Genomic DNA, 27,281 nt, shown 5'->3' with positions numbered 1-27,281 from the left:
TTTGCCATTGAAATTGAGGGTTTGCTGACAAACGAAAGAGGCAAGCCCAAGTCCATTTGCTACTATGTACGGAGTACATCAAGTGACATACAAGTGGTGTGGAAACAACGAGGAATTCCAGTGCATTGCCTGCGCTACCGTCTTCGTGTCTTCAGTGCTTATTTTGCAGTCTGGAATCTGGAGAGTGTGTCAACGGTTTGCTAAACCCCAAAGGCATTCGGATCTGCGATTCCACTCATTTAGGCATGCCCTTCTTTAGCTCTTCCACTATCTCGGCCGCTTCCAATGCACTACGGGCCTCAAAGTCATATCGTTTACTCTCGGTCGCTTTATACACAACAAGCTATTTGCGGCACTGTTAGAATGGCAGACTAAAATCAAAGGAACAGTAAACTCTCACCTTGACATTCGTGGGATGTTTCCGGAGGACTTTGCACCCAACCACGTTACTAAAGTGCACCGTTGTTGTCTTGCCTGAACCATCATGCAATGCCTTACCGCCAGACGCTGGCATGATATGAATGTACTCGCCGTCGATTACTAGAATGCGTTCGCTCATACCAACGATACGCATGGGCTGCTTGCGCCAAACAGTGTACTTCTTGTAGCTGGCGTTGCTGAGCTCATCTTGCTTCAGCGATTCTCGCGCCAATGGATGACTTCCGACCATGGGCGTTTGTGACTTCTTACTGCGTTTCTGCATGGCCTGCTCGGCCAATGGCAGCATCTTCGGGGACGAGCTGCCCGGCGAGCCGGTGATAGTTAACGGACCATCTGTTGCAAATCGTCGCCTGTACAATTCCAAGTCCGAGACATTCCCGATGGACGAAACTGGCCGGTCTAGCATGACTACCGCTCCTGATCCAGGAAGCTTAAGAACATGGTTGGCCTTGTCTAATTGTCTCTTTCGGCATACCATGTCCAGCACCTCAGCCAAGTAAGTATCAGTCATCACATCTAGTGTCACCATTTGACCCGGTGCGACATCTGATGACATGATATGAATCCGAAGCAGCTTTTGCTGCCCGCGGGATGTATTGGGAGCTGCAGCAGGTGCCTGGGGTATGTCTGCTGGAGGAGCGTTGGAGCGATATGTCGTTGTGACGATAGGATTTTGCCGCGGACGTTCCGATAGAAACCGGTTGATAGCCGGCCCTGGAGTGCCCCGAGGAGTCGCATCCGCATCTGGCTCCGTAGGAGTGAGAGGAACCCCGCCGCCGCTATCCTGTGATGTTGCTGGCTCTTCTTCTTCGTCTTCTTGTGGTGTGAGTGACTTATTCTCAAGGTACTCCTCCTCTGAAGCTGCTGCTAACGCAAAGTCGTCGTAAGCAGTTGAATTAGATCGCATGCGGCCTCCGCCGCGCGCAGCAGCATTGTTAACCGTAGTAAAAGATGTCAACGGTTTTGTTCTTTCAAAGGGGGGGAAATCGTCGTCAACTTCGCCACCTTCTTCCACCATACGTAGAGTCCACCAGTTAATATTGAGCTTGCCTTTGGGTAACGGAGGTTCGAGTTTCTCCTCGTTGTATCGGTATAAGCTCAAACCGATAAGGTCCGCAACCGTCACCACCCGCTCAGCACCTTGTCCGTCGTGAACACGTGGGCGGATTAGCACCTGGAATGGCTTGCTAGGTGTGATTGAGAAAGGTGCATATATACGCACAGCAATAGAACCTTGCGTACCCTGCCCGCTGAAATGAGCGAACTTCTGGAAGGGAATAGACGATTTCTTATCCTTGGCTTTTAGGGCGGCCGATAGCAAACTCTTGGGTTGGGCGACGCTCAAAGGCCTGATCATGCTCATCGGCCTGGGAGGTGGTAACGCTCCGAGGACGATGGGGTGCGCCGGCGGTTTGGATTTGCGAATAGTAGACTGGCGTACAAAGTTCTTGGGCGGTGTTCCCACAACCTGGCGGGTGGGAGAAGCATTGATAGCATTTTCGACGCCATCAAGAATCGATGCCGAGTCTATACTCTCGGCGTAGTTATCAGATAAGTCGGAAGCCTCGTCGGAATCTTCCTCCTCCTCTGGCAAGAGAGATGTGTCCGCTCGTTGAATACCGGGCGAGGGCTCCTCTAGAATTCTAGCCTGTAACTTGGCAGCCCTTGCCGCAGCGCGAGCAGCTTCTCGATGCCTCTGGACTGTCGGAATATCGGTCTCGTTTTCGGATGATATTTCACTGCTGGTGACTGTATCTCTCCGGGGCCTCTCCTGGACTGTGATCAAAGCTGACTGTGAGCCTCGGCGAGGCGCCCTTGGTGAGACAGCTCCGACCTGCCTCAAGTTCGTGTTCTGTAGTGGCGACGAGCCTGCTCTGTGTCTGACTGGCATTTTTGCAAACTTGATCTGTTGCGCAGCCCGCTGGTCCGTATCGTCGTCACTCTCATCGCTCAAGTCACTACTGTCCTCTTCCTCCATCTGCTCGCGACGCCTGCGCCGCCTGGTAGCCATTCCTGGACCCATAGTATCCGAACCGCCCGCAGTGAGCATACCACCATCTTCTTCCCCATCTTCGAGTGTGAGGCCAGCCTGCTTTGGCGCTTGGAAGTACTCGGAGGCAATCGCAGTAGGAATTGGAGGTGAATGTGTCCGCTTGTGGTGGGACGAATTCGGTCGCCAGCCGGCGGCTTTGAAAGGAGCCGAGTTTATGAAGCCATCGTTGACGTTTAGGAGTCGCTCTCCAACACCGTCTGCAATTTCATCAAGGTAGCTCGTGCGAAGCTGGTAGGAGACGAGTCTGGGCGGGACGTCAGCTTATGAATCCGTGCAAAGTCATTACCAAAGACATGATCGCACTCTTCAAGTTGTATGACGGACATAGTCGCGACTAATTATGCGTGATCGCTTCACCCTGTGAAGTCAAGAAATTGCCGAGAGCCGAGTAACTGCTTCAACATGTTTAACACTGCCCCAAGCCGTTTGTAGTCAAGAAATCGAGAATCTAAAGCAGGGACTGTATCATCGCTGTAACTAACTGCTACCTCTAGATAAGGTTAGGTAGGTAGGTAGTCGCGACAAGCACGAATTGAGCAGTGGGGTAATTTAGGCAGTACCTTAGGTAGCACCTACGGATACTCCGTACTCCGTAACTACCAGTACCTATTTATTTGAACTCACCTTACCCTTGAGTGTGGAGCACAGCCTCGTCAAGATGTGGCTGCATTGTCGGCACCGTCATGTTCGAAGTGGAACCTTTTAACTTCATATCGCGATGCTCAGCTTCACGATTCTTTCGTACTTTCACTATCACACCAACTAACTAATCGAATAATCGACCACCATGGGCCTTGTCGACTATTCCGACTCGGAGGGCTCAAGCTCCGAAGCCGAAGTTCAAGCTCCTGTCAAACCAGCCCCTAAATCATCTGCATCTTCCAAGAAGCCTTTCCAAAAGGTTGTCGATAGATCCAACCCTGGGAAAATCGTTGTCAGCCTCCCTCAGCTCGCCAACAATAGACCGCAAGCCGAAGAACCCCCAGAGAAACGGACCAAGACTGCCGGTGGTGGTAGATTCTCCGGTTTTAATTCGTTTCTACCAGCGCCCAAGAACGCGAACAAGCCCAAACCCGTGGCATCGAGCAGTTCGATAGCGAGACCAAGCTTTCAGTTCAAGACTAGCGCAGCTCCAGGATTCAGTAGAGACGCAGGAGGCGACCTGAAGAATTCAGACGACAACGCAGACGGCATGAGCCTACCGACTCTGAAGGCTGCCGCGCAACCACATATACCTGAAGGACAAAAACCAGCGGACGAGGTTAAGTTGGTGGGCAAGCCATTGATGTTCAAGCCTCTGTCTGTGGCAAGGAACCCCCAGAAGAAGAAAAAACTGAATTCTGGGCTGGCAAAACCAGCGCCGACTCCCGCACATGAACAGGCTCGACTGAAACCGGCTGAAGCAACACCAGAGGCCACGCCAGCCGTTCCCAAGAAGGTGTCGCTGTTCTCTTTGCACACAGAAGAGCCTTCTGAACCTGCAGACAGGAGTTCTTCAGGCACTTACGAACCAATGTTTGCGACAGCAGAAAGCTCATTGACCTATGATGAGGGCGCATTTGGCGACTATGCCAGCCATGCGCAAGCAGGTCCATCCGCAACAACATTGCCAGGCTCTGAGTCCCTTGATACAGTAGTGGAGGACCTCAAGCTCACTGCCGCTCAAAGAAGAGAGCTCTTTGGCCGCAATGGCCTGGGCAACCAAGCAGCTAAGAAAGTTATCAACTTTAATATGGACAAGGAATATAGACACAACGAAGAGATTCGGGCCGCAGGAGAGGAACAGACCCACAACCCTGTGCGTGCGATCCAAGGAGGTGGAAAGCACAGCTTGCGCCAGTTGGTACAGAACGCACAGAGCCAGCGCGAAGCTCTTGAGGATAGTTTTGCCAAGGGGAAGAATAATCGAAAAGAGGCAGGGAGCAAGTACGGATGGTAGTGATGACAATGATACCCAGATTCATTTAATATATTCAAGAATGGTACCATCTATCGTCCCCCATTTTTGTCCAGAATATTTACTCCACAAACATATGCTGTCCTCTATAACGCTGAGATCTAATATGCCATGTAACAAAGCATACGTGCAATCGAACAAAAGGGGTGTCTTGAAGCCAAAACGCTCGCCATGCAACCTTTAAAACAAAACAGAAGAGAGCAGAACAATTAAGCCTACAATATCAAAAGATCTCAACTCCGGCCTTGCGACCGCTCTGAAAGGCATTGTCTGCCATCATGAAGCCCCATTCTCCCCGCGTGGTGGGCGAAATATCGTCATAGTCATGTGGTGTTAACGGCCCAAACCTTGGTGATGCTGGACTCATGATGGGTGTTGGCGTAAGGGGACTGAAAGCGCTTCGATTGATGGGACCGGCGGTTAAGATTTGATCTATCGTCGAAGGTGGCTCCCATTGTTGCATTGTGAAATACAATTGATCTGTCGGTCGTGCTGTGCGATCGCCATCTTCCTCCTCCTCTACCTCGGTCTGAGTTGGTGCTTGAGTTGGCGTTTGAGCTTGAGCTGGAACCGAAACTGGAGCTGGAACTTGAATCTTCTTGGGCTTTGGTTTCAGAATGGGGCCCGGAGTGAAATTTGTCTGGAGTTTAAGCAGAGGCTTGGGCGAGGGCGTCTTCCCTTTGGAGACAGCCATGCCAATTGTCGCCTCCTCAGCCTCTTCTTCCTTGTATCGTTCTTGTGAGTCGCTGATAGGTTTTATGGCTGGCTCCGCAAAGCTAGTAAGACCTGAGATGCCACCATACTGCTCTGGTCCTCCATACGCCCGCCTATACATGCGATCAAGGTCCACAAGTGCCCAATTAGATACACTCAGCCAGTCATACGACCGGAGGATGGCGGTTTTTGAAACCTTTGCACCATTGGTTGCCAGGATGATACGCCGGAGTTCGTCAACGGCGTCTTCGAGGCGGAGGTGAGATTTCGTTTTGGAATAGCTGGACAAGGCACTCTTGAGACTGTACAATCTATCGAGTGATAGAACTGTGAGGCCTTCGGAGCAGAAAAGGACCTCGTTCTGGATGATGGAGCTATGGATGAGCTGATTGGTGAGCCCGCACGAGGAAGCTCTGACAGCAGGTGATAGCCACTCAGTGCTTTGGCGAGTTAGTTATGTTCTATGGAGGAACAAGGTGTCTTACCCTATCGCAAACTTCTTCTCTGTCTTGCTCAAAATCGAGTTGAGGATCTTTTCGGACCTAGGGTGGAGCTCGTTGGTGTGGATGAGTCGCATACCGAAGCCTGACGAGGCGCTCATCATTGAGCTCATGGTATCGGTGGTTGTCGATGATGCGGTGCAAGGTGTCATGGGAGGAGGAGACATTGGCGTGGATGGTGAAAGAGGCCATCTGAACCGAGGGCTGGACGCTTCAAGCGGGGGGACTTGACCGGGTGAAGACAGAGCACTTCGCGGAGAATTCATCGACCGCAGGGATGTTGAAGAGCCAGTTCTCACCAGCGATTTGAGCCTGGAGACAGGACCTTGAGAGAGGTTCAACCGAAGGCCAGGAGATAATGGTGAAGGAGTCGTCGGAGTCAGCAGACCCTTGGGGGGCACAACAGAAGGGAGTTGATAGTCCCGACGGGCTACAACAAGTGTGATATGTTGCGACTTGCGGGCCAGACGCGAGGATACATGCTCGAGAGCCGGTGCCAGATGAGGTGGCAGGTGATGAGCATCGAGGATTGAGGTACCAGCCTCGAGGGGTGACGAGATCCTACCCTTGAGCGACATTCTGAAGTTTCGAAGTCGTGCTTCAGTAAAGAGGACGACTTGACCTAGCGTGATATGATCTGGCAAAGAACGAGGAAAACCAACAAGCGGCAAGGTGCACTGAGAAGAGAGAAAGGAGAGAGAGAGAGAGAGAGAAAGACACGAAGATACAACGAGGTGACCGAACCAAGAAAAAAAGCCGCACAGCAGCTGTGATATCCTCTCAAACTTGATGATATTGTGAACCCGCCGTTGTCGTCGTGATCCTGCGTCAGAAAGTTTCAAGAGCAGAGAGAAACAAGTGGACGAAAAGAGTATTAAAAGAGATGACCGCGTCAGAGCTTATTCTTCCCCGGACATGTTCTATCTAAAAAAAGAACGAAAAGGCAGCTTGTTTATGTTTCACCATCCAGTCACTTTTCCCCTCCCCCTGGTGGCCTCCCACTGAGCGGCCCGCCTGATAACCTCGGTGGATGTGGATTGACATGGACATGGACATGGGGGGGAGGGATATGAAACGGAGGCGTGCCAAGATGAGTAAGGCTCTGTTGTCGTGAGTTGTGAGAAAGGGGAATTGCGGCATCAATCACTCGCAGTTGATCAGCAATTAGCGGTGATATACAGATAGGATAGGACAAGATACCTCTGGTGGTTTACATCAAGATGCAGCCCCGCTGTGAGTGCCCAATACGGCTTAGTCAAGGGATCTCGGCGGCTAACGTGCATTAGTGGCAGCTCGGCTACTATTTTGAGCTGCTGGCGGGGTTGACAAGACGGACTGTGATTGGCCAGCTCTAGCCTTATACTTAATTTAGAAGGTCGTTGGCGGCCTGGCAAGGCATGTGAGTGGCTGTATGCATGTGAGTGTGACTGATGAACTCGCAGATTTTGATCGAGCAGGGGATAGACGGACTATCACTTGTAGATACTATGTTAAATAAGCTAATATTGATCATGTTTATAGCGAGAAGCTCAACGGTCAGATCTCCATAATCTAGCGGAAACAAAATATCATCAAGACTGACTTTACTGTGTTCGTATGTATGTATGTATTCTCCCTTGTTCTAAAAACAGTTCCTTATCCTTGTCCATCAACACCACTCCCTCCCCCGTTCTGTTCCTGCGTTTCCTCCCCTCACTAACCTCGACACCATCATGATCGCTGCTCTGATCTCGGCAGTCGGGCTGTGACCATGAACCAACAGTTCCCATCTCCCGGGTCAAATCATCTCGACAGCCACATACCAACTCTCAGATCCTTGATGCCTTTCAGTGAATCTAGCAGCCCAGGATGGGCATGGAGCACATGTATGAATAATATGTTGCTGAAACATCAGCTTCTTCTATTGCTATCGTGAATCAAAGCAAAAACCTCGCTTGAAACGCTTCAACCGTATCAAGGACAAGCAGAAACACATCTCCATATCAGAGTCTCGCTGTTGCAACTATAGAGACAATTTTCCAAACCAACTAATTTTCGCATATCTGTGGAATGGCATCGTAGCATTGGCGTGCTAAGGCTGGTCACCATTTTGGTCCGGTAGCTAAAGATAGCTTTTCAGCCAGCCGCCAGCCTGGCCTGTCGGTACCGTCACGACCTGGATCTTCAATGTTTGGGCCAGGGCCTCCCAGTCTAATTCGCGTGTGGAAATGGATAGCAATAGCCAGTATTTTCTCCCTTCGCCTGTCGCACGGCTTAGAGATACCGTCAATCAGAGGCTATTCTCAAGTCGCTATTCATAGAACAACATGGCGCCACCCTCACTTCACCTAGCGGTAACAGATACAATTCTGTTCTAATCTGGATGTGAATTCGTTTCAAGGTTACCGAGTTCACCAGGAGATGCCCCGCGGCTTACCGGACCATCTACCTGGCTATCATGAATCATGTGGTCGTGTATTCGTTGACCCGGCAGACTGCCTGTCAGCTGTTGAGCCTCATACTGTCCTGGCTTTGAGGAACAGACTGGGAGCTCGTCTTTTTCTCTGTCTGTTTCAGTCATGACTCCCTCATCCTATTCATCTTATTTTCCATGACGCCATCACTCCTTGCTATGCAACTTTGCTCCAGAAACACTTGCTTCTGCCTCGACACCATGACTGTGCATTGATGTTTTGAGCCTGATATACCATCCATTGCCCACTCATTCTTCAAGCTAGGGTCCAGTCGAAGCACACCATCAATAAGCTCAGAATAAGATTCACCCAGCTTCCACTAAACGCCTTTCCGTCCTTGTCCGTATATGTGTATATGTGTCCGTATCCGTGTCTGTTGCAATTTTCTGGTTTCGAGCAGCCGCAGTGGATCGTCTAAATTTCTTGGGTATAATCCCAACCTCATGACATCTGCTCCAGATCGTTTATTTCGTTCATGCCTGGAATGTTCATCTCAACAATGTCATCAAGTTGTTCAGATGACCCGCAGGATCCTTCCCAGTCTTTGCCCAACGTCAGCCGTCGCCTCATGTCTTTTATAATTGTGTTGGAGTCGCTGAGCGACTGTTACATACCGGACCCATCTTCCTCCAGTTCGTCAACAATTAGCCTGCGGAAGGGATTCAAGACATCTGTGAAACATGTGAGCCTTTTGGTTAATGATACTGGATAGAATTGTAGAGAAAATGACCTACCGTCCTGCAATGTGAGGAATTCCACATCTAGATCGGGTTGTGTATCCGTTGTTATTGCCATCGTAGCTGCACATCCCTCAATTACCTTCAAGAACTTGTCTGCAATTTCCCGACTCATTTGAGCCCGTCTGCGCACATGGTTGTCCCTGAGATACTGGAGGCAAATAAGGCCGATTTGCTTCGTCATCTGTCTGATTGAGACTTGATCATCCGCAGTGACATCGCGGTCACTGGTAGCACCAGCATCAATCTTACCCAACTCGCAAACTAAAAAGTCATGTGTGCTCCGGCGCACTTGTTCTTCAGGGCTTGCGAGGAGAAAAGGTACCCATTTTGGGATGAGGTCACGGCTGAACGTGCGGACTGCCCTACAAAATTCCCTGTCTTGTTGGCGGAGATCCAATGCCGTTCTGAAAAATTGAACAAAATACATGCCCTCAGTGTTTTGAAGACTTCTCGCTTGCATAGTTACGTGTTCAATCATGTCCTTGGCGTTGCTGAGCTGTTCTGTGCTTTCGAGGTACGTGATAGAAGCCCGCAGAAACGGATCCATGGCCTGGGTCGAGGTCTCACCACGGATACATAGCTTCAAGGTCCCGAGTACTTTTTCATCCATACTGCTGTCCAGCTTTGTCAAAATTCTGATGATATTGTTGCAGCCGGCGTGTTCTTGATCGAGGGCAAGGAGTTTTTCAACAAACAGGCTGGTATAGGAACCGTTTGGACTGCTGTAAACAAGGTCCACCTCTTCGGGCGTCCAGCTGAAGGCCTCAGCTAGTTGTGATACACGCTCTGTCGGGTCTTCGATATATTCGGTTCCTATTTGCGGCCTCATCTGACTCATCAAGTGGTTGACTAGTCTGATAATCGATACATACGAGGTAGGCTTTGTAGTATTGTTCCGCCTAATGACACTTTGGAGCATTCTGGCCCAGTTCCCACTGAGTTCCTGGAGCGGGTCAGCAGAAATGATTCTGATAGCGCTCGCTAGGAAGTTCGCGGCCAAGACATATCCGGTTTCCCGGTGGCCCATGTCAGCAAAGTCTAAAATAGCTCCAAAGTATTCGTCCCAGGCTCTAATGTGGATATGAAAGAATTTCCAAAGGTGTTGGAATATCATCATTACGCCGTCAATAACGGAGCGATGGGAAGCATCAGGTTCAGAGAGTGTCTCATCTCCGTCAGCATCATGAACCAAATTGTATCGAATCTCCGGATCGTAAACATTGGGCAAAGCCGTCGAGATTTTCGTGACTGCAACCTTGAAAAGGTTCTTGATCTTGGTCCGCACTAATTGATCTGGGTTACGCTGCAAAAGCATGCGAAGAGCGCTCGGATGCTGATTAAAGTACTCATAGAAGGAAAAGGCACAACACTCGCATGATGTGACTGCGTCTTCGATAATCTCTTCGTACGAGAGGAAATCCGGAGAGTCCTTAGTCCTTGCAACAACCTGATCCAAGTTACCAATGAGTGTTCGCATGGCAAGATCCTGGAGTCCATGCTCTTGACTACGCATGGCCATAAAGCTGTTAATACTCGAGCTCTTTTCGCTTCTGCCAATGGATTTGCAGTACTGTTGTGACTGACGAAACAGAACTTGAACAAGCTTGACATTGCTTGGGTCGTAAATACAATGGCGGCGGAGGATGTTCGTATTCTCATCTGAGAGATGATCCGCAAGGTGGTCTGGCACGTCAACACGAAGGGGTGCTGGAATGGCAAGGGCCGACATCTTTTCCTGTTCCGCGCGCAAGGATGAAGAACGCTGGTAAAACAGCATATAAGCGCTAAAGTTCTTGTCGTACAAAATGCCGTTATTGTCGTATATGGGACGGTGATCCGCACCACCAAACGTGGAGTATTCCATTTGCGCAGGGTCCCATGGCGTCACTAAGTCATCGTTGAATTCCACCCACAAGGGCCGATTGCTCGAGGTGGGACGCTCGCGAATGTATGAGTAGTAGTGTCCGGATTCAGCTGTGCCTGCGTGAACGAGCACACCCACCAGTTCGAAGATGTCCTCCTCGATATCGCTCTTTGGGTTACTGAGATGCTCAATGGTATATGATCGCATATCAATTCGATCCGGAAAGGAGAAATAATCATTGATCTTGTTTCTCTGTAAGGTACGCAGGTTGAAATCAAACCTTTTCAAATGGAATATGACATTGTCAGGAACATCTTTGAGGCAGGCCCTATGAAACATTAGCTACTATGGGGCATCACGCCGGGAGGGAGGCCAATACCTTTTTACTGCGTCAACATGGCGATCGCATGTTGAGCATTTGTACTTGTTGTCTGGTTATTCGGTCAGCATCTCCTGTTTTCTTACCAAGAGACTTTACATACCTCCTTCCATAACCTCGCCATCCACATATGCCTGGAGACTTTCTGCTAATGTGCCTTTCCCTTTGATATCACACTGAATTGCAGAAAATGGCTCAAGTCGCTCCGAAATATGTTCGCACTCTTTTGACTTGACTTGTTGCACAAGCTGACCACCATAGAACGATTTTATGACCCGCTTTTCATCGTGGCCAGAGAGCTGAGTCTCCCAGCGATCAAGTAGTAGATTGTAAAACTCGTCGACGTCCATCTGATTGTGAATGTCAATCAATGCGTCGTCGTATGTTTTGATGGAATGGACGAAATTTGACGGATCAACGAAGCGACGGTAGCTCTCCTGCATATGACCGAACAGTTTCTGGGTGTAGGACAGGAGTTGCTGGCTGTTTGCAGGATCATTGATACGGCAGCCGAGGATGAAACGCCTAAACGTAGTGTTCATGAAGAGTTGTGTCATCAAGGAGTTGAGATAACAAGTGTTGGACAAATTCATCAGACCAGCATACCCACAAGGGGCACGAAGAGCTCTGTGTCGGTCGAAATGGTAATTGAGATCATAGATGTAGTGGTCGTCTGGACTTGGTATCAGTATTTGCACTTTTACTAGAACATAGCACGTACCCTCTTCATCGTCGAAGAATGGAACTTGTTCGTCGAGAGCTTCCACAACCGCCACCATCTTCTTCTGGTCGTGTTTCACAAGGGTGAATAGCACATCTGAAAGTTTCGCTCGAGTCTCTTCGTTAAGGATCACTTTGGGCACAGGCTGCCCACTTCGCAGGTCTTTAGGAGGGTATAAGTGCTTCCAAACAAGTGACATTGCGAGGTTACTGGGCTAGGTCAGCATACATTCCGGGACTCAAAGATGCAGTATAATACCTAGGAAGTGTCTTGGACTGTGCGACTGAGTTATCTAGCTGGAGACAAATGTGTAACAGTAACGATAGACCTCTTGCGAGCGAATCATCTACACTTGGTGGCCCAATGGTCTAATGATGGTGCGGTCAGCTGTCTTGCGCAATATCGTTATGACGAGAGTGACTGAGCTTACCTCGGTTGTAGTATGCTCAAGAAGAAGCTGGCTAATTTGAGAGGCAAACTTCTCAATGTTCAACAACTCAGGCGACCGCGCGTTGATCTTCATAACGAGAAAATAAACCAACCTGAAGAGTTCTTCGCACTGGTTGGGAAATATAGTCGTCTGTCTGACCATGGCGCTGGTGACCTTCCAGAAATATTCCGTCATTGAGCGCTCACGGGATGTAGCTGAAGTTTCACAGTCAGTCTCACGAATGAGAGTGGCAGTACTCATAACAGCAAAAAGTTCTTCAATTAGTTTTGCAGAAAGCGATCTCATACTCTGGCGGGAATCAATGAGTAGAAGGCGATGCAGGTCATGGTTAAAGTCGGGGTTTGTGCTGAGTTCAGCCCAAAACTTGTCATCAAGCATGCTTAGTCGAAGACAGATCACAAGCGCTCCTGCTATGACCGGAGAAGGGACGTCACCCGGGCAGTCTATGGCATACGACAACATTTTCACCAACCTGTTCGGGTCAGGAAGGGGGAGCCCCTGTGGCGGTACGGAACCTCTGAGGTTGCCGACTCCTGTAACCTTGTTAGGCCGAATAACGTGTGTGTGATGAGTGAACATACTGTCAAGAAACTGCCGAAGGGCATGCAGCAAAGTAGACGCCAACTTTAGCCGCAGGAGTACCGAAGCGCCATTGAAAATGTCCTCATCCGAGATTGCCTGTACGATAAAGGATATTGGTGTCTTGAGAGCCTCAGGGAGGATCACAGGATCGGACCCTGAGCCAGTGGTCACATCATTGAGATGACTGATCAGTTGACTAGGGAGGAGGGTTTCAGCATATTCGACCAAAGCATGGACAGCGTAAAGAGATTTGAACGGTTGCCCCGAGGGAAAGATATCTTTAGATGACGTTGTTCCACTGCTGATCAACCTCATGAAGTGGCCGTCTGTGGGCAGCTTGATGAGAAAGTAGTAAATCTGGAAAGGTCAGTCGAAGTTCCGATCTCCAATTTGCGGGTACTTGCCTCTTGTGCCAGTGCTTCATCCATGCTTAAATACTCCCACATCTCGTCGAAGTGTGCGGAAATCTCAATCTCTAGTGGTGAAGCGCCCGGCCTGACCCTTTTGGAGAGGGCGGGGCCACCCTCTTCACGTCTGACCAGTATAAGGCCATCATGCACACATAGATCTTCTAAGGACCTGCATATATCTTGCTCACTCGGCAGGAATGGCCGGCCTCGGTAGTATATCCGATAGTTCTCAAACCCGGTCTCTTGCCGCAAACTAGCGAGGAGTGAGGCTGCCGTGTTCGCCCTCCCAATGACAAGTGGCTTGATGTCAGTCTGCTGGTCGCCATCGAAGGACTGATACTTCAGGCCCGCAGGATCTCCTTGGACCTCGTGGGAGGCTTGTGGGATCAGTGTTCGTAGGTCAGGTGCGGACAAGGATGGCTTCGACTGGTGGGCTTCAAGAATATAGCGGAGAAACTTCAACGAACGGGTGAAAATCTTTTCTTGCTGCTGTAACTGCCGTTGCGTAATTGTGGTACCCACGACTTGGCCATCGCTGTTCGCGCCTCGGCTCGCATTTCTCAGCTCCTGGGCAGCGCTTTTCAGCTGCCCTAAGCATCGACTGGCCAGCTTCAGATGGACAGATTGTGCTCTCTGAGTTGAAATAGAGTTGAAAAATCGACTGTCGATATAGACATCAACTGCAAGGGTTCGTATGGCCCTGTCTACTAGAGTCTCATCTTCGGCCTCGAGAATGAGACGCCACAATTGTTCAATGCCGCTAATAGCAACCGCTTCTGGATCATCGAGAGCAAGGTTGAAATTGTCGTTGAGGCGTGGGAGGATCTCAATTCTAAGAAATTCAAGCATACCCTCACAGAAGTATTCGGACGAAAGGGCTGGAAGATGGTAGGTCAGACAAGCTTGAAGGAAAGAATTACCATTTTTGTTCTTCCGATGGGGACTGTTCAAGATTTCCCAGCCCACCCGCCTATCGTCTGGTGAAAGGGACATTGGCCCTACCAACATGTCCCATAGTTTGACACCAAGATCCTCGGTGATTGATGGCGGCTCAAGCTGGATGAGGTTGGCAATGAACTCTCTCCGAGGTTGGTTGACAGAGCAAGAGAGAACCGCCGGAATCCCTGCCGCCTGGCAAGCCCCAATAGCATGTTCCAACTCTTCAATCACGAGTCTTGTCAAGTCATGGTGTTCTACTAGCCAGCGCATCTCTTGGCTCATGTCCCTTGAGCGTAATGCGATGAATAAACACCAAAGGCTCCCCAAGGTTGTTGCAGACTTATTTTCAAGATCTTTAAGGCACCCAAGATAGAGCTGTTGCTGCCCTTCAGCATCTGGGCCGCACCTCAGGAGCTCTATGAATTTCTGCATTGCTGCTTGTTGGATGTCAGGATACATGACTTGCGATCCGGATGCACAAACAGACGAATCCCTCAATAGACGCAGGCATAAATTGTACGGTTGGACAACGAGAAGACGCTCTTCCGAACATTTTTCTGCCATACTCTTCATGACACCCTCCCAGAGCATTCGGATGGCGGGCGTAAATGCGTCTATGGGAAGAGTCTGGAACTTCTCACAGAGAAGCAAAAACCCATCGTCGTCAAAAAGATGCGCGACTTGAATGACCATACGGGCCAGAGCGTCAGCGGTACGGGGGTCTTGCCTGGAAGTAATGCCCTCCCAAAACCTATCGATATGCGTCCTTCGGTACCTTCTCGTCACAATGATGAAGCCAATGATGTTAGCACCCTCAACAATAATTTCAGGATGGCAGTTGGCGCCTAGTAGATAGTCGATAAATCCGGTCCGGATCAGGTATTCCGCAATGTGTTCGACATAATGGCTTCCATCATCGGCTTTGCTGTCGAAATGCTTTTTCCAGAAGGCAATAAGCTCTTTGCACATTTGTGTCATGCCTTGAAATCGAAGTTGCATTTGGCTTGACTTGATTAGTTTGATCAAGAACTGAAAGCGGTGTTCATAAGAAATCGCTTCAGAAGTGTATCTGAGAGGCACTGCTGGAAACTCTGTGCGGTGCTGTTCCAACATGCGAGTTGCAGCTGCGTGATCACCCTTGAGAGCTACGTTGATCATATTTGACAAAGCTTGAACGATCACGAGAACACTGTCTGCGGCGAGATGCGTCGGGCTCTTGTCAATCATGATGTCCAATCTTTCATGTATCAGATCGAGCAATGTGTGGCCTACCAGAAGTTTCTGGTTGTTTTTGAAAGCAATTTCGGGAGTAACAAAATTACAGGAATCTTCCATGATATCTGACGCGACTAAGCATATAGGTGCCAGTTCATTAGTCAACCGGGGATATGTAGGGATAACTTGGAATAATGCTCTTGTCAGTTGGAGAAGGCGACTGAGGCTCCCGCCTGGGCTGTCCTGGTATGCCTTAAGAAAGGCCATGGACAAGGCCCCGAAATGCTGATACTGGTCATCGCTCAACAATAGCGGGTTGATGATTGAGTGGAGGTTCTGAAGATAACATGGGCAGAAAAGTTCGACGGTCTGCTGTCCCCGACCTCCCTGTTCTGCTATGAACTCTTTGATCGTTTGAATATCCTGATTGACGAACCATGCCGACAACCTGGCGTAGTCTAAAAAGATGGCCTTGGTTTGATGCCGTAACAAATCATCTGCTAGAAACGTAGGCCTGTGCAACGTTAGTCTCGGTACACAGGAGCATGCGTGGTGGGCTTACTTGTGGGCAGCCATAGTGGTAATAATGCGTGGGAAGGTCACCCAGAAAACAAGGTTAAGACGACATGAATCGACCACCAATTGCTTATTGGCAGCAGCGATGTAATCGAGATACCGTCCAAGCCATTGTTGGAGTTTGCAGATGACTCCTGCATCGATCGACGATTCTATACTGTTAGCGTCTAGACCCTCAAGGAATAGGAGAATGGGTCTTACGAGTTTCAATATAATTGCAGAGGCGCACCACCATTCCCTCCAGTGTCTCTGTGGGTTCCCTGAAAGGAAATTCATTAATGGGATCGATCACGACAGAGTCATCATCGACTATTGAAACCCCAATGCTCTGGCGATCAGAAGCCATATCATCATCCGACTGCACAGTGATAACTTCGATAGGAGGGCTTGCTGAATGCGAGAAGCTGGACTGTGGAGTGCCGAAGTTCTGGGGAGGCGGCACCATAGCGACTTCAGTATCCTCGACGCTCTCTTTGACTTGGTCCTTGAAGACATTAGCCGTAGTCTCAGCCGCAACTGTCTGGGCCACGTTCGGTGGAGGAGGTGGTGAGGAAGTTGAGTCATTCCCGGGCACGTTTCTCAGGTTAAGAGTAGCCATGCTAGATGGCGGCTCTGTTGACGGGTCGCAAACAGGAGACTCTGTATCTGAAGTCTTGAGCGCGGCGGAGTCTGGTTGAGAATAGGCAGTTGTCGAGCCAGGTCGAGGCAAGACAGGTTCAGTATCGAGGGTGGCGGAGCGAGAAGAGTCGTGACCAGGATTCACTGTGCTGTGAGAATTGGTGGGAGACCCAGAGAGCGAAGTTCGTTGTCGCTTGCGAGATGATATGTTGCTGTCATCAAAGGGATTCGGCCGGGTCGAGCTCGCTTCAGCGGAGGCAGCACGATCTGGGAGGGCGGGAGATCTCGAGGCTGGATCCATCGGAATCGTAGAAAGAGGCCAACGGGGACAAAGCGTGGAGGTGCAGAGACGTCACACCGTCGCGAAAGACGCCCCGGCGATAGCTGCACAAAATTAACATGTGGGTTTGATAGAAACTGTGAAATGTAGCGGGGCAAAGTAGCAAGATTCCCAAGCTCGAAGATATAGAGGATTCGAAGAGGGAATCAGAGCTAAAGCACAAGTGCGGGGGGAGGAAAACGTAGACAAATGTGTGCAAATAAGAGGTCCTGACGTTCAAGAACGGATGAAAGATGGTTGCCCAGAGGAAAATACTGTTTACTCTTGGGACTTGGATTGTGATGCGGATAAGAAAACAGGCGGATGGATTGGATGGACAAGACTTTTGAAATGGATCTGAGGATAGGATACCTACCGTAGGTAGGCAAGTAGGTAGGTACCTAGCCACCTTAGTTCAGGCCAGGATATGGGGGAGCATGGATTGGCAGTGCGCGTTCGCGGTTTGCTAGTGTGGATACCCCGCTATAACACGAGCACAGGGGGTGCAGGTAGTAGACCAGAGCAAGATGGGAATGTTTTGGAAGGGAACGGGACACATTCGTTTGAGAAGGAGAAGAATGGGGTTGTGTTTACTTGCCTTGTCAAGGAAATGATACTGCTTTGTCGAATGAGAAGATTGTTGAAAAAAGACAGCCTTCCGATCTTGCCAGCGTGAACGGGCAAGTATATAATTGAAGTTATGGAGGTTCTTAGGAAAGGTTAAGTATGACGAAGGAAGGGCGATAAGAGAACCCTCACATTCGCTGGGTAAGGGATGAAAATGGTGCGTGCCGGAGCTTTGAAGCTTTCGGGGGTTTAATGGAGGGTCTCTCTGGTGCCGTCGAGCTAAGATGTACGCTGGGTACCTGGGTAGATCAAGATTACCCTGGTGCCCGGTTGCCTTGCAGTTGTTTTTGGCACTGACAGTTGTTCCGCACAAACTTGAGATCCTTTTAGTGGGGAGCTCACCTCCAGACAGCTTGGGCGTGATGTCAGCTGCTGTCGGAGGGCGGGGTAAAAAGGTGTGAGGATAGTGCGATTATCCGTACATCAAGTTCGATTGGCTCCATGGACGGTGCTGTAGGTTAAGGTACTAGGTTTTGCATTTATAGGTACCTAGGTAGGTAAGTAGGTATACTGCCGATTGATTCTACAGTAACATTCACAACAGGGAAGTATCCAATATAGATATGTAGGGGTAAAATATTTTAGTAACTCAATCAAAGAAATATAGCTACAGTGATTGCCAGCCAAGCCCTGCTAACACATGAAGCGAGGGCTTGAAATGAAGTAAAACCTTGTACTCAAAGTCATTCACGCGAGAGTAGGTGGTCATGATAACGAGTGCGTCTTTGGTGGGGCATCAAACATCCATCCAACTTTCAATCATGAATAAATGACGGCAGAAGCAACTTACCTAGATCTGCGTCATTTGTTGCTTTAACTGAGGATTTGGGCATTACAATTTGGGAGAAGTAGGTAGGTAGCTTAATTTGGAAGTAAACCTGTTGTCTTGCAGGTCCAGATCAACTCCAATCTGTGCGCGGTTGTTTGTCGACAGATTCATGATGACCAACCATGTTTGATTTGATTTGTGACCATGTTCGGCTGTCTGCCTTAGGGTGCCTCATGTTCGACGCGTGCATGTTTCCTAACAATTGCATGCCCCAGGCAAGTGGCATATTTTCCACCCGTTTCAAAGGAATTTGAATAAAGGGGTTGTGATTTCTTCTTTAATCCATAACTAAGGTAGTACCTACAAACCTACTACATAGGTACTATCTAGGAAGTTACCTTACCTGGGGCACCAAGGCAAGCTGTAGATTCGTGATCCATCTACGGGCTTAACTGAATATTGCCCAGGGAGTCTAGGGCCTTTCACAGCCTTTGTCTGCCTCAGACTAGTTGTGCAAGCCATATCGTCTATGTTAACCAACATCATAGACTACTCACAGCTGTCAAAAGCTTGTTTTAGCCAAAAACCCTATCAATGATTGATCGCCATTCAGCTGGCCTTTTCCGAGCTTGTTCCTGCGGCCTATGACATGTAATCCGGCGCTAATAAGCAACTCCCCGTCAAAAATCCTGCCCCACATAATTCGCCCGTCCATTTTATTGTGAATAGCTGCAAGGCTTTTTCAGGTCTCTCATGTCATTCTTGAGCCACGCTGCCCTTCGATGAACATTCAATTTCACTTAGTGGCTTGCAATCAGCGGTTTGGTCAGAAGTCGTTTGTTGTTTCCAGCGTCTTGCACGTCTCTGAGTGTCACCATGTCCGCTCCCGCTTCCCAAGGCCCCCGTAAAAAGGTTGTGCACCAGCTTGACACTCCTTTCTCTACTGTCCCATGGTATGAAAATATCTCAAGCTTCCAGGTTGTTTATGTCTCACACGAATAGGCCCTCAATCTTGATAGAAGACCAGGACACCATCCTCGAATTGCTGTGCGAGTAAGTCAGCTTATATCTTGGCCAAATCTTACACATATCTCTCCATGAAGGCCATTAAGTTCAATGCGAAGACTTTCTAACGCCCACAGACTCTTGAGTCCCATTGGAAAGTATCGTCAGACACAAATCAAGAGATCCAAGGGAAAGCGTTCATCGCAAAAGGAGAAAGGGACTAAGAAGACAGCCCATGCTTCAGAACAACCTCCAGTGCCCCCGATGCCCGAGATAGAAGCCAGCATCGATGTCGGTCTTAACTCTATTACTCGAAACCTGCAGTTGTGTTCGCGGCAAGAGACTGGATCAGTGGGAGACGAACCTGACCGACAATATTCCATGGTCTTTGTAGCGCGGGGCGATCAAGCCTCAACATTCAACTGCCACTTCCCACAGATGATTGGGGCGGCATCTAGGAAGACCAGTTCCGAAAGGAAAACTCGCCTGATAGGCTTATCTAAACCATGCTCTGAACGCTTGAGTTCTTGTCTTGGAGTGCCAAGGGTCTCATCTATAGCTATTCGAATGGATGCCCCAGGAGCTGGAGCTTTGCAGGAGTTTGTTATGAAGAAAGTCGAGCCAATAGAAGCCTCGTGGCTTGCTGTGTTCTCGGCCGCACAATATCTTACCCCAAAGATTAATGCTATAGAAACAACGGTGGGACCCAAGCGAGCGCGTGTTGAATGAGGCAGACAGATAACCTAAGCAGGGGCTTATGCATGTATCCTATAGAAATCCGAATCATCTTATTAGCCTATCAGCTGTTTGTTGAACGGTATTGGTAGCTGCATAGTGTAAAGCCTCAAACGCCAAAACCATTCAGGTGTGCGTAAATAAAGTACTTGTCCACAACGTAGTACAGGAAGAAGACATCCTTTGCGCATATTCTCCTTTTATCTTTGAATACCACCTAGGTACCTAGGTAGTAGGTAAATTTTCCATTCATGGCTGTGAAGTAGAGTGAGCAGTGTCAAGCAGGATACCATCCCGCGATCCTCAATTGTCACTGTACAACCCCCTAATCCAGCACCAGACGACCGTAAGGATGCAGGCCACCCACGAGGGAGGTTTGCAGAAGGACATCGAGTCACGGTTACAGCCGAGACAATGAGTAGGTCCTACTATTATAGCTAGACTTCATCCTCCCACGATATCACAGCACCAAACCCTGCAGCTCCTGAGTGCATGAACATACACACCAGCCAGGGGAGCCCAAGGGCAGCGTTTGTACTCCTCCTGGGAGAGAGAGCTACAGCTCGAGCAACTGAGATCTAGTTGATAGATTTCTACTCAGTAGGGCAGCTAAGAGGTAGGTAGGTAGTGGACTCTTGGCTTGGCTGCATTGCAATACAGCACTACCCCCCTAAGGACGATGCTACAGTGACTTCACTCAACTATCACTCCTCTGTAATGCTGCCTATAAGCAATCCTTCCAACTAAAATCATCCTCATAGAGGTACCGTTTCCTTAATTCACCAAATCTCTCTGCTCATAGCCACCCACTTGTGGCGGTTGCTGGGCTGGGTACTTCCATCGCTTTCTCTCGCCCTCCCCCACCCATCGCGTTCTTCTTTCCTCCTCCACCTCACCACCACGTGCCAGAACTTTTGTTTTGATTTTCTTTTTCCCTTTCACCGGTATGTCTTCATAAAACAAGATATAGGTAGACTATCAAGTAAGGTACCCCTCAAGAAGACTTGCCTTTTGTTTTCCTTCTTTCCTTCTTCGCCTCTACTGGCTGATGCCAACAGAAGCTCAGCGCGTCCCTTCTCAAGATCCAAGGCAAGTCGCTTTTCCCTCTGAATCTTTCAGGGTCACATCACTGTCGTCAAACATCAGTCTGCGTCATGATACAAGGCATGTTAATGCTATGCTTCGGTCGGTTAACAGTGAATAGTTCAGAACTGTCGGCTGTCCAGTATAGCCACACCCCAATCTTCACTGCACAGTGGTAACTGATTACGTCTGCAATATTAACGCCGTCGTGAGTTGAAGTATCAAAGGTTTATAGTATGAACGATTGCCTCATTTCTATTATCTCTTAGCTGACACTGTCTCATTGCAGTGGCCGCTAAACCGCCTCCCTTGCACACGTCCGTAGTCTTATTGTTACACCAGCCACAGCAACCATGAGCGACAGAGGGTATCAAGACCCTAGCAAGGTGTCAGATGCCAAGGCACTGCAACTATTGTTCAAATCCAAGACCGGGGCCAAGGGTCAAAGCAACATCCCCAAGAAACGAGCAGGTCAGTATTTCCAACTTTGCTTCATCCTACTTAGACTCGGGAAAGAACAATCCTGAGTTGGGAAAATTCACACCAAGTGCAACAAACCGGTTCATTAACAGGTAGACTAACATATTGTTTCAAGGCCCATCGATGCAAGCTGCGCGCCCAAGCGGTTCTACTACTCCGTCAACAACAGATCGGTTCTATACGCCTACCCTTCTACCTAACCCTCTGGATCGGAAAGCTGGAGCTATTCTGGGCTCGTCAGCTTCTGATTTTCTTGGTCGAAGAGATGTAACTCCGAAGCTGTCTTCCAATCTTGTCCAGGGTCAAGACCATAAAGGGAAGTCCGAGGTTCCATCCACTCCATCTACTGTTCCTAAGGCACAGGAGGTGTCACCCAGTCCCGCTCAGAAAGAAAGCGAGAAGCCCGTGGTAAAGCTTCCGTCTACTTTGGCCGCGATTCCGGAGGCTACCAAGCTAGATTGCAACTCCATCCAGGAGGCCGAGGCTCAAGCCACATCTATCAATCCTCCCACGGTTTCTAAGGCCCCTGAAAGAGTCAACAATCTTGATCTCCCCTGTCGCTTCGCCACTGATTCAGATCAAACTTCTATCAAAGCTTCGACAGTAGGAACAGCAGCTGGTCATCCAAAGACGCCAGCTCAGACTATCAATCCTTCCGGTAAAGAGCCGAAAAAGAAGACTCTTTTGGAGCTATTCCAAAACCAAAAATCAGACGATGAAGCGGACTGCGGCATTTCTGATTGCCAAGCTAAGAAGGCAGCTACACATGACTCCAAGACCGCCGAACCCTTGAAGTACTCGCCCGACAAACTTCTGGAACTGAAGGCAAATGCAAAGACGGGAGTTATTCCCCCTGACTGCATAGTCAAGCGTCATTATAACAGCCAGAAGGCGGGCATTGCTACCACATACAAATCGGCTGCCAGTTTCATTGCTCATTCGAATACCTCTGGATCTGGATCTCAGGTCGGGATGACCGAGTCTACTGTTCCTCGTCCCGCTGCGCCGCAAACTTCCCCACAGCAGGCAAAGCTCGACTCTATTCAAGCTCCCACTGTGACCACTGCCCAACCTGCACAGGTGGAATGTCTTATTAACTTTGGGGAAGGCCAGGTTGAGCTTAAGCCTGGGGCTGCAGATAAGGTACCTGGAACTGACTCTCTCGATCATCAACGCTGGATGTCTGGCCATACGTATGATGATCTTGTTGATCTGCAGACATCTTCGGAGCATACTAAGATTGACTCTATTCAAGCCCCCACCGAGGCCAAATCCGAATCTGTGCAGGCAGAAGATCCAGTTGCCTGTAAGGAATTTCGAGGTCCAGAAGAGCCTCATGGGCTTCGCCCGCAGGCACCTGGTTTTGTGTCCAGATTGCACGCGCCGCCAGCCATTTCCATGCCAGTCCAGTATGCGACTCCATCGCCAATTGATTTGGGCGGTAGTGAGGCCTCGCAGCATGCTTTGACAAAGACACTCGTCCCTGCTGACCAATTCATGGTCACCGCGATTCCAGTTGCCACTCATGCCAATGGCTTCCGGATCACCGGCCCTCCCACCAGTCAAATCATGCCCAGGTCACCTATCAATGACACTTTCTCAACCGAGCTGCCCCTACGCACTGCTGGCGACAACGAGGAGGTAGCTCATGCCCCGAGAAAGCCCACTAAGGGCCTTGGTGCATCCATGTGGGCTAAGTAAGGGAGGCAAGGATATAATATGCACAGGTTTCGGACAGGGTTCTCGAAGGGCACAAGAACCGACGCTTCTCAGCTGATGCTGGAGCGTCTAATTCTATGTGACCATGTAAATCAAGCTTATAGTTGGTTTTTGATACCGAAAGACAGTAGAAAAATACACATGAGTGTAAAACATATATTGGTTATCAACCCGTGAACTGCTCAATGATCTTAAATAGGTGGGAATCGAATTCGTTATTAAGTGCACAGTACTGGTGTATTCACTCATCAGCCACCTACTCGGACATCCCTTTCTCTAGTATCTTGATACCCTCTCTGACTTTCGGTGAGTAATGCTTCCTCAACAGTTCGCCCTCCCACACCGTTGCTGTAAACGGGTTGCTACCTTCAACACTATCGCTCACGGGATTGTACCGACCATCTCCCTTACGCTCCTCAGTATTCCATAGACTACGGACCTTCTTCGAGTGCGTGTGTGCTACATCGCTGAGAAGAACCAAAACAGCCTGGCACGACTTGTCAGGGAGCTGAAGTGCTGTTGTCATGAGCTGCTTAGAAAAGGCGGCTAGCCGCATAGGTGGCACGGATCGAATGTTCCAGGGCGGAAGAAGGATACCCGTCAGTGCTCGGAGGAGAAGGACTGTTGTGGTTTGGACATTGATCTTGGTGGTTGCGTTGGCTGTGTTGGTGGGGCGTGTCAGCTCGACATCGGGGTTTGTTGAGAGTGGGAGAAGGGATTTGAAGAGATGCGTTGTGAAGAAGGAGAGGTCAAGATGAAGATCGTTGCGCGAGTTGTGAGCGTCTTGGCCTTCGAGCAGAGCGTATGCTGTGACGGTACACAGAAGAGCCTCGCGGGTTAGATTGCGAATGGGGATATCGTCATCGTCTTCTTCACCCTCATTACCCTCCTCATCACCGAGACCCTCAGTGGCGTCTTCTTCGCTGTGTCGGATAAGATCCTTGAGTGCTTCCAACAAATCACCAAAGAAATCCTGGTTAATGAGATGGGCGTACTTGGCAAGACCTTCAAGAACGGCACCCATAAGATGAGGCATGCGTAGCTTGAGAATGCGGAAGTAGGTTGCAAACACAAGCTTAAGCGTCTCGGACTGCATACGATCACGCTCCTCGTGACTGACTGATGCATCAGCGTTGGCCATGTCCTTATCCAAGGCCTTCTGTTCCTTGAGCGCCTTGCGATGTCGCTTGGTTCTAAATTCCTTCTTTTGCCTCTTGAGGGGTGCATCATCATTCTCGACATGGTCTCTGGATGCCTTACCCGAGAATTCGGAGAGGAGGCGTAGGCTTAGAAAGAGGTTCACAACACTCTCATCGACCTGGAACTCGCGAGCCTTCATCATCTTGGAAAGTAGAGCGACCGCATCGTTTGTCGGTCGCCCTTCTTCGTCCTCCTTGAAAAGCGTCTGAAGAGCTTCTAAACACTTGACACCGTCTTGGTTAATCTTGCGCCGGCTGAGCTTCGAGACAAGAATCTTGAGCAAATCTATGTGGAAGTTGAAGTGTGAAACCGATGTGACGAGAGTGCACGCGCAAGTGATAGCGATGGTAGCCATACTCTGCCCGCCCTTTGCAGCCCTGACCTCAAGCTTGGAGCATCGAGCAAGCTCCTTGATGTAGTTCTGGTACCCAGAAACGAGAGCTTGTTCATACTGTCGCAGTGTACGCACTTCCTTGGATAGCTTTTCCCTTGGCCCGTTGTCGGTCTGGGGACGTATACGGTATCCAGGAATGACATCTTTATAGACAGACATTTGTGTCATGAGGGCAAGCATCTGGATGGCAATAATCTTAGATTGTCCGATCTTGGCGAGGGCCTTGAATGCGCCGACGTGTTCCTCTGGGTTCTCGTTCATTTGCATAGCAATCTTTGCTAGCTCTTCCTGTGCTGCAAGGATCTGCTGAGGCTCTGGGATCTCAGGCTCCTTTTCCTCCTCTTCTTCCTCCTCCTCAGGCTCCTCCTCCGCTTCATCCTCGCGGCCTTCTAGCCATTCAGTGTCGCTCTCAATTGACGCAGTCTCATCGTCTTGCGCTTCGGCTTGCTCAATTCGACCATCGGCTGTCTTGATGGGGAGCCTGTTGCTCTCTTTTTGCTTCTTGCCTTTGCGTGGGCGTGTCTCATAGTCTTGTTCGAGACTCCAATTTGAAGCGTTCTTAAAGAAAGACTCCTGAGCGCTTCTTGAATCGTTCTGATCTTGGGTCTCATGATTGGTAGAATCATGAGCGATCTTTCTTCGCTTTGTGCCGTTTTGTGCCATTTTTGTGTCTTTTTTCCAGTTTATGGCACGAGATAAATCGCCTCTTGAAGGTTTTGTCGCCGTCTGTCTCGTCGATTTCTTCGAAGGTCGACAAGGTCTTGTGGGGCCGAAGGGAAATCGCATGTAGTGATTGGGCAAGATGATCACTCACCGCCAAAAAGTTGGACTTTTCTGCCGGGCAGAAATGCCCCTCTACCTTACCTAGTTACCAAATTATTTCCCAGCCGCAGTGTTTCTCTCTACCGTGTTTGCTAGTCAACTCGATCTACTCCGTCGAACCGCAACAAATGGGTTTCACAAAGCCGCCTGTTCAGGCGCTCAAGTCTTCCAATAAGCTCAAACGAAAGGAGCTCTTCGTCCAGTACAAGAAGCACCAGAACAAGGAGAGACATGAGGAACGACACCGCCGCCGTAGGGAAGAAGCAAAGGACCCCGAGCTCAAGGCTGCCCGTCTAGCCAAGCGCAAACCTGCAACAATCGACTCGAAGCGAGTATGGGATGATATAGACGATGACAGTCTTGGTGTGCAGGTGGACCTCGAGAAGTTGAAGCGCCGCCGCATTGAAGAGGCTGAAGCAGCAGAACAGGCGGCTCATGAGGCTGCAATGCGCGCTGAGGAAGAGCTGGACGAAGATGATGACGTTGACAGTATGCTGGCTTCGGATGAGGAGATGGACGAAGAGCGACAGGCTGCAATGGAAAAGAACCGTCAACGCCGTGCACAGCGAGATAACAGTGTTGCCCCATCCACAACAAGCACAAACCTTGACTTGACACCAACATCACTGGCCCTAAAGTTTCCGTCTCTTTTCACCGACATACCAGCTCCTGAGCCCAAGATTCTGGTCACAACCTCTATCAACTCTACTCTCCACGAACAGGCCCATGTTCTCTGCGAGTTCTTCCCCAATAGCTCTTACGTCCCTCGGTCGGCCCATCGATACGGCCATAAGTATTCGCTCCGAGAGATCTGCAAGTATGCCTCAAATCGAGAGTACACAGCCCTAATTCTCCTCAAGGAGGACTCCAAGAAACCTACAGGTCTCACGGTTGTGCATCTTCCTTCCGGCCCGACCTTTCATTTCTCCATCACAAATTGGATCGAAGGCAAAAAGCTCCCAGGCCACGGCAACCCAACAAATCACTACCCTGAACTGCTTCTCAACAATTTCAAGACACCACTTGGCCTGTTGACAGCCAAGCTGTTTATGACCTTGTTTCCCCCTAAGCCCGAGTTCCAAGGTCGCCAGGTCACTACGCTCCACAACCAGCGAGATTATATCTTTGTGCGACGACATCGTTACGTTTTCCGAGAAAAGCGACAGACAGAAAAGAGCATCGTCGGTGCCGATGGAAAGGAGGTTAAAGGTGTGGAGGGCATCCGTGCTGGTCTCCAGGAGCTCGGTCCCCGCTTCACCCTCAAGTTGAGGAGAGTTGACAAGGGCATTGGAAGAGCTGGAAGTGAAGGTGATGATGCGACACAGTGGGAGTGGAAGGCCAAGATGGAGAAGGACCGCAAGAGGTTCAACCTATAATTGTTTCTCTAATAGTGGGTTGGTAGTCATGGTGCTTGGCGTTCTTGAACTTGAACCGGCAATACAATGCAGTACAAAGACAACGAAGACATCTCCATATCACGCTACAGGTCGCTGTCATTCCTTTTTCCTACCCAAT

The 27,281-nt window shown here is 49.6% G+C and overlaps 8 protein-coding genes across 8 annotated transcripts; 4 read left to right on the top strand and 4 right to left on the bottom strand.

Annotated features, from left to right (window-relative positions):
- Window positions 1-235: 235 nt before the first annotated feature.
- FMAN_10377 (uncharacterized protein) lies at window positions 236-2,820 on the bottom strand (the record flags this gene model as incomplete). Its single annotated transcript, XM_041821047.1, has 3 exons — window positions 236-343; window positions 401-2,738; window positions 2,798-2,820. 3 exons carry the CDS (start codon window positions 2,818-2,820, stop codon window positions 236-238), a joined length of 2,469 nt encoding a protein of 822 aa, XP_041686865.1.
- A 461-nt stretch (window positions 2,821-3,281) lies between these two features.
- On the top strand, window positions 3,282-4,433 carry FMAN_10376 (uncharacterized protein; the record flags this gene model as incomplete). The annotated part of the gene is made up of 1 exon (XM_041821043.1): window positions 3,282-4,433. One exon carries the CDS (start codon window positions 3,282-3,284, stop codon window positions 4,431-4,433), a length of 1,152 nt encoding a protein of 383 aa, XP_041686864.1.
- A 241-nt stretch (window positions 4,434-4,674) lies between these two features.
- Window positions 4,675-6,243, bottom strand: FMAN_10375 (uncharacterized protein; the record flags this gene model as incomplete). Its single annotated transcript, XM_041821042.1, has 2 exons — window positions 4,675-5,605; window positions 5,651-6,243. The coding sequence occupies 2 exons, from the start codon at window positions 6,241-6,243 to the stop codon at window positions 4,675-4,677; spliced, it is 1,524 nt and encodes a 507-aa protein (XP_041686863.1).
- A 2,481-nt stretch (window positions 6,244-8,724) lies between these two features.
- On the bottom strand, window positions 8,725-16,914 carry FMAN_10374 (uncharacterized protein; the record flags this gene model as incomplete). Its single annotated transcript, XM_041821041.1, has 11 exons — window positions 8,725-8,789; window positions 8,853-11,050; window positions 11,102-11,153; window positions 11,205-11,774; window positions 11,823-12,031; window positions 12,081-12,190; window positions 12,253-12,806; window positions 12,855-13,212; window positions 13,356-15,933; window positions 15,982-16,147; window positions 16,197-16,914. 11 exons carry the CDS (start codon window positions 16,912-16,914, stop codon window positions 8,725-8,727), a joined length of 7,578 nt encoding a protein of 2,525 aa, XP_041686862.1.
- Window positions 16,915-19,204: 2,290 nt separating this feature from the next.
- FMAN_10373 (uncharacterized protein) lies at window positions 19,205-20,062 on the top strand (the record flags this gene model as incomplete). Its single annotated transcript, XM_041821040.1, has 3 exons — window positions 19,205-19,281; window positions 19,331-19,381; window positions 19,471-20,062. 3 exons carry the CDS (start codon window positions 19,205-19,207, stop codon window positions 20,060-20,062), a joined length of 720 nt encoding a protein of 239 aa, XP_041686861.1.
- Window positions 20,063-21,504: 1,442 nt separating this feature from the next.
- FMAN_10372 (uncharacterized protein) lies at window positions 21,505-23,332 on the top strand (the record flags this gene model as incomplete). Its single annotated transcript, XM_041821039.1, has 2 exons — window positions 21,505-21,622; window positions 21,747-23,332. The coding sequence occupies 2 exons, from the start codon at window positions 21,505-21,507 to the stop codon at window positions 23,330-23,332; spliced, it is 1,704 nt and encodes a 567-aa protein (XP_041686860.1).
- Window positions 23,333-23,606: 274 nt separating this feature from the next.
- FMAN_10371 (related to NOC3 protein, required for maturation and intranuclear transport of pre-ribosomes) lies at window positions 23,607-25,607 on the bottom strand (the record flags this gene model as incomplete). The annotated part of the gene is made up of 1 exon (XM_041821038.1): window positions 23,607-25,607. The coding sequence occupies one exon, from the start codon at window positions 25,605-25,607 to the stop codon at window positions 23,607-23,609; it is 2,001 nt and encodes a 666-aa protein (XP_041686859.1).
- A 287-nt stretch (window positions 25,608-25,894) lies between these two features.
- FMAN_10370 (uncharacterized protein) lies at window positions 25,895-27,142 on the top strand (the record flags this gene model as incomplete). The annotated part of the gene is made up of 1 exon (XM_041821037.1): window positions 25,895-27,142. One exon carries the CDS (start codon window positions 25,895-25,897, stop codon window positions 27,140-27,142), a length of 1,248 nt encoding a protein of 415 aa, XP_041686858.1.
- Between the last annotated feature and the right edge of the window lie 139 nt (window positions 27,143-27,281).

The sequence above is a fragment of the Fusarium mangiferae genome (genome assembly GCF_900044065.1).
Source record: "Fusarium mangiferae strain MRC7560 genome assembly, contig: FMAN_scaffold011, whole genome shotgun sequence".
NCBI lineage: Eukaryota > Fungi > Ascomycota > Sordariomycetes > Hypocreales > Nectriaceae > Fusarium > Fusarium mangiferae.
The sequence above is the reverse complement of the archived record's forward strand: the minus strand, read 5'-3'. Positions and strand labels throughout refer to the sequence as shown.